Source organism: Quercus suber, unplaced genomic scaffold, assembly GCF_002906115.3.
Source record: "Quercus suber isolate HL8 unplaced genomic scaffold, Cork oak 2.0 scaffold_926, whole genome shotgun sequence".
NCBI lineage: Eukaryota > Viridiplantae > Streptophyta > Magnoliopsida > Fagales > Fagaceae > Quercus > Quercus suber.
In genome coordinates, this window is record NW_027070349.1 from 49,056 (window position 1) to 55,130 (window position 6,075).

General features: G+C 36.8%; 1 protein-coding gene across 1 annotated transcript; it reads right to left on the reverse strand.

Annotated features, from left to right (window-relative positions):
* Nucleotides 1-1,388: 1,388 nt before the first annotated feature.
* Nucleotides 1,389-4,523, reverse strand: LOC112017476 (receptor-like protein EIX2). The gene has a single exon (XM_024049926.2). It carries the CDS (start codon nucleotides 4,521-4,523, stop codon nucleotides 1,389-1,391), a length of 3,135 nt encoding a protein of 1,044 aa, XP_023905694.2.
* Between the last annotated feature and the right edge of the window lie 1,552 nt (nucleotides 4,524-6,075).

Sequence of the window (6,075 nt, forward strand, 5' to 3'; positions counted from 1 at the left end):
TTTACGTGGCCACGTGTCACGGTTTAATTCGTTGAGCAATTAAATCGATTGCATTTCCCCACACGATTGCCACGTGTCATTTTCTTAGTGAGTGGTGTCGCTTCGCTGACCCCAGTTCTGGGCCCTATAAATTGGCACATTCTCTTTCTTGCCCTTCACCTTTCTCATAAACTTCCTTCCGCTATCTCGTCCAAGAATATCGTCTAGCGTTTCGTCCTAGTTCTCAGGTACTTCCTCTTCCTTTTAGGTTTTCGTCTTGCCCTTTTCTTTAGTTATGTCTTCGTCCAGTAGTACAGAGAAAGAAATAGATGAGTATCAGGACGTTTCGTCTGGAAGCTATGAGAGTGGTGAAAGTAGTACTAGTTTAAGTAATAGNATTCTTCTAATGTGCAATGAAGGGACTTCATGGAAGGGATACAAATCTCAAAGCAAAAAGTATAAAGAGTTGGAAACGCTGATTTCAAAATATCACAAATTATGAACTTTTGCAATCAATAAATTCAGTATGTTAAAAGCTCTCTTTAAATTTAAAACGAACTCACTGTAAAGAGTTGGGATTCATGAAAAAAGATGTCACAACCAAACACAAGCTCCCATTGAAGCCTGTTACTTGCAACACAATGTGACACCAACACATTGCGAATTTTTTTATTATTTTGAATGCTGCATAATTAAGGACATAGTCAACTCATTTCCATACATTTCAACTAAACCAAGAGTATCAATGTCTAGAGGGAATAAAAGAGACTCGGATGTCATCGGAAAAAAAAAACCTCCAATTGCAATGCTTCTACCAAACTACGAAGACCAAAGATACACACTAAATAAGCCATGTATCTGTATATACCCACCTATGTAGAGACAAAAAATTCAAATGGTGCCACGGAGATAGATTATGGGTTGTTATACCTGATCAGGCTGCAGGACATGAAGCCTAACCCACAGCCCCTTCAATTCTCCCACAAGACAAAGTAGACTTGGGAGACTCAGTCTCTTATAGCTTAACAGCTTAAGCTTCATTATAGTGGTTGCAATGCACAAACTTGTTGTCTTTTATTGAGACTTTACAAAGTGATCACTAAGATATAGTACAGAGAAACTGGGCATCATTGCAAAGTATTGAATATTACTTCTAACAAATTAATTGCTTGTATAAACTGAAATGTGATTTTACACCATTAATCTACAGGAATAATGAAAATAATATTGGACTGTGGTGTACTTTCATAAGAAACAGCCTATTCATACATGTTAATGGAGTAAATATAGATGATAATAGAAGTATTAACCAAGTCAAAGATCATATAGAAATCATCAATATATTGATTAATAAGATTACATGATACTTGGACCAAATATTAAGAATCTTACAACATTTACTTACAATGCTAGCAAGTTTGTGTCACTACACCACTAAGCTTGTACCCTAGGTGATCTAGGAATTGAAAGTACAAAATTCTCCATTGCTTGTTCCAAAATAAAGGACCCACTACAACCCAAAACCCAACCACAAATCCAAGTGCCATACTTACAAAAAACCAATCCACCATTTGCCCACCAAAATCCTTGCCCCATTTGTTTTCAATGTTTGGTTTTACAAAATGTATAGTACAATTATCAGTAAGTGGAGGTCCACAAAGCTTGTTTCCAAAAAAACTAGATGCATTAAGGCTCTGAAGCTGAGTGCTTGAAGGGATTCTCCCAATCAAATTGTTGTTCGACAAGTTCAAGTGGCTCAAAAATGTCAAAGTTGACATACTTTGAGGAATTTGACCTGAAAGTTGGTTTATAGAGAAATCAACAGATTCTATTGATCTCATATCACCTATATTCTCCGGGATCCTTCCAGTCAAGATATTAAATGACAAATTCAATGATTGTAGTCCTTGAAGACTAGCCACTTCTTTAGGAATCTCTCCTGACAAATTGTTGTTGGAAAGATCTATACTATTTACCAGTTGAAGTGTGGTGGAATATTCAAGAGGTTTTCCCTTAATCACAAGCAATTCACTTTCAACAAGAAATTCACTTTCAACAACCCCATTACCATAATCTAGTGACACATAAGCAAAAGTTATGGGATCATTTGAATTGTTATTTCTGGCCATCGTAATGAAATTGTTAACACATTTAGGTATGCTTCCAAACAGCTTATTATGTGAAAGGTCAAGGATTTGGAGAGAAGTTAGAGCACAAAGTTCATCCGGGATTTGACCATAGAAATTATTGGAGTGAAGGCTGAGAATCATCAAGCTTGAAAGTCTATGTCCAATCCACTTAGGTATGCTCCCATCAAATTCATTTTTGCCAATATCAATAATAGACAAGTCTTTACAATTTTTCAACAAAAATAGAAGTTTTCTGGAGAATTTGTTGTTGTACAGATGCAAAGACTCAAGATTAATTGAAGATCCAATGGATGTTGGAATTTTACCAGTGAAATTGTTGTTCCCCAAATTTAAGACACGCAAGCTTTGCCACTTCATCCAACAATTACTTATTTTCCCTGATAAAAGATTTTTTCCAAGATAGAGAAATTCCATAAATTTGGGCTCATTCATCTTGTAACACAAAAAGTGAGAAATAGATCCAGATAGTGAATTGTTAGAAAGATCAAGAAAGCTCACATTTGAGGATATACAAGGTAATGGACCTGTGAAGTTATTTGAACTCAAATCAATTGTTGAAGAATAGGACAAAATCAGAGGGATATGTGGAATCTCTCCATAGATTTGATTGTGAGAGATATTTAGATAAGTAAACTGAGAAGACAAGTTCCACAACCAAGTAGGAACTGCATCTATAATCCCTGTGTTGGATATGTCCAAGCTTAGAAGTTGCTTTTGTGAATAGAGCCACAAAGGAAATTTTGACCCTAAATTCCATGATCCCAAAACTAAGGTGTTGAGTTGAAAAGGAGGGGTCCAATTGTCACTTACATTTAAAGTTAGTCGGTTCTGAAATGCAACAAGTGTTTTTAATCTTGTTAAATTGGCAAAATGAACTTCTAACACCACACCCTCCAACATATTGAAACCAATATTCAGAGACTCTAATTTGGAGAGCTGTCCAAAGCTTTGAGGGAGAGTTCCGTTAATTTGATTCCTCTGAAGGTCCAAGGATCTCAAAGAGGAAAGATTTCCTATAGACCATGGAATTGGACCTGAAATTGAATTATACCCCAAAGAAAGGATGACCAGATTTTTAAATTGCCCAAGTTCATCAATCAACTGCCCAGACAGTTGAGCACCTTGCATTTGTAAGATCTCTAGTCCATTTGAAACACATCCTGATAGACTTTCAAAGATTTTAGATATCTCTTGATCCCATATGTTGTATGACAATCTAATTTCCCTTAATTTGCAAAGACTACCTAAAGATCTCGGTACCTTTCCTTCAAGTTCATTGGAAGACAAGTCTATGCTAATGGCAGATGTTAGGTTTCCAATGGCACTAGAGATTGTACCCTGCAAACTATTGTCCCCGAGGTTGAGGAACTCAAGATGACTAAAACTGTACAGCCAATTGGGGATTGAAGAGTTGAAATCGTTTGCAGATAGTCCGAGGTGCCTAAGTGAAGTCAAGTTCTGGAGATGAACAGGGATAGGACCTTGAAACTGATTCCAAGATAGATCAAGAGAAACCAGATTATGAAGACCAAAGACCCAAAACAGAATGGAAGTGTTTTGAAAACGGTTGTACGAAAGATCAAGAGTGGTGAGAGATGAAAAGTTAATACTACTGGGTATCGGTGGTGGGATGAAACCAGAAAGTGCACAATATGACAATCGCAACTCTAACAAGGAAGGGAGTTTGTTTATCTCCTGTAGCCAATCAGAGGCTTGGCTAAGGTTTGCAGAACTCAAATCAAGGTGTTGTAGTAAAGGAAGACCAGAGAGCCATTGAAGGTTCATGGCATACAAATTATTATAACCTCCAAGATCGAGATAGTGCAAATTAGAGAGATTCCCAAGTTGATGAGGAATCAATCCCTCAAATCCCGCATTGGAGAGATTAAGATATCTTAAGCTCCCCATAGAACCAAGGAATTTGGGAATGTGAGTACCACCGAAATAATTGCCACTGAGGTCTAAGTAAATCAAATGCTTCAAATCAAGCAGAGAAGGATTTATCTTACCGCCGAACACTGACCTCTCATAAGTTTGCAATTGAGCTTCATATTGGGCTTCATCGGTAGGAAGCAATCCACCGGAATATTGATGAGTCCAATTGTCATCCAGAGGATAAAAGGTTCTGAGATGGAGTTGGAGGACATGACCGGTGCGGTTGTGGCAGACAACACCGACCCAGTGACAGCAATCCACGTCAGATGCGGCAGCCCAAGAGGCAAGGCGGTTAGAAGGATCTGTAAGTTGTTGCTTGAAGTTGAGAAGGGCGTGTCGCTCGCTTTCAATGCAACGAACCTCAGAGTCGGCAGTGAGGAAACAAAGGAGAAGGGTTAAAGTAACAGCTATTATTATTCTCAACAAGGAACCCTCCTTCTTCATCATCATCATCATCATGCTTTTGCAAAAATAAAACTGGTTTATGATTTTGTTATGTTCGGTACCAATGGCATAGGACTTATTTATAGGAAGCGGACCCATCCATCTTTTTGTATTGTGCTCGAGGAGTTTGTTTGAGCTTTTAGTTGGTTTTTTGATGCTTTGAATTTCAACCACACATTAGGGATTGACTGACTGAGTAAGTCTGGTAGATGGGACCCTCTATTTGGATACATATCAATTTTCTAATTTATGAAAAATGCAACACATGCTAACTTGATTGGTCAGTACCCATTTATTATTTGCATTAAAATTCAACAATCTTTAGAACAAAATATATCCCACAGTGACTTAAGTCCCTGGTATTATGGTAGTGATTGTTTAGCAATAAAATGGCCATTTGGATACGGCTTATTTATTAAAAATTGAAAATTTATTATTGAAGACATTATACTAAAATAATTTTTAAATGTATGAATAGTACTGTAGAACCTAAATTTATATTGAAATTTGTGTTTAGATGACTTTTATGGGTCTATGAACAGTACCCATAGAACTCGTAGATAAAACGTAGACGTGGGGATTGGGCAAAACGCCTAATCCAAACACATGCTTATTGTACCGTGCTTGAGGAGTTTGTTTGATGCTTTCAATTTCAACCACACATTAGGAAGCGGACCCATCCATCCATCTAAGTCTTGTAGATAGGACCCTCTATTTGGATACATATCAATTTTCTAACTTATGAAAAGTGCAATGCATGGTAACTTGATTGGTCGATACCCATTCATTACTTGTATCAAAATTCAACAATCTTAAAAAACAGAATATGTCCCATAGTGACTTAAGTCTCTGGTATTATGGTAGTGATTGTTTAGCAACAAATGGGCCATTTGGATACGGCTTATTTGTTGAAAATTAAAAATTTATTACTGAAAACACTGTAGTAAAATAATTTTTAAATATGTAAATAGTGCTGTGAGACCCAAATTTATATTAAAATCAGTGTTTAGATGATTTTTGTGGGTCTATGAACAGTACCCATAGGATCTGCAGACAAAACGTAGACATGGGGATTGGACAAAACACCCAATCCAAACGCACGCTATTGTATCGTGCTGGAGGAGTTTGTTTGATGCTTTCAATTTCAACCACACATTAGAAAGTGGACCCATCCATCCATCTAAGTCTTGTAGATGGGACCCTCTATTCGGATACATATCAATTTTCTAACTTATGAAAAGTGCAATGCATGGTAACTTGATTGGTAATACCCATTCATTACTTGTATCAAAATCCAACAATCTTTAAAACAAAATATGTCCCACAGTGACTTAAGTCTCTGGTATTATGGTAGTGATTGTTTAGCAACAAAGGGGCCATTTGGTATTGGAATGATATCATCTTGATAAACTATTATCCAAGAGTAATCACTAAACACAAAGACAAACTCAAACTTCATAAACAAAATAGATTATCTCTAAAGAGTATGGACAACGGACCATTCCTCATAAATTCATAACATTTTGCAGTTCAAAAGGCTTTTCATCATGTCGTTAATGCTTGGGAC

Excerpts from the sequence above, each read along its gene's own strand:
- LOC112017476 (XM_024049926.2), bottom strand. The coding sequence starts at position 4,523 with ATGATGATGATGATGATGAAGAAGGAGGGTTCCTTGTTGAGAATAATA.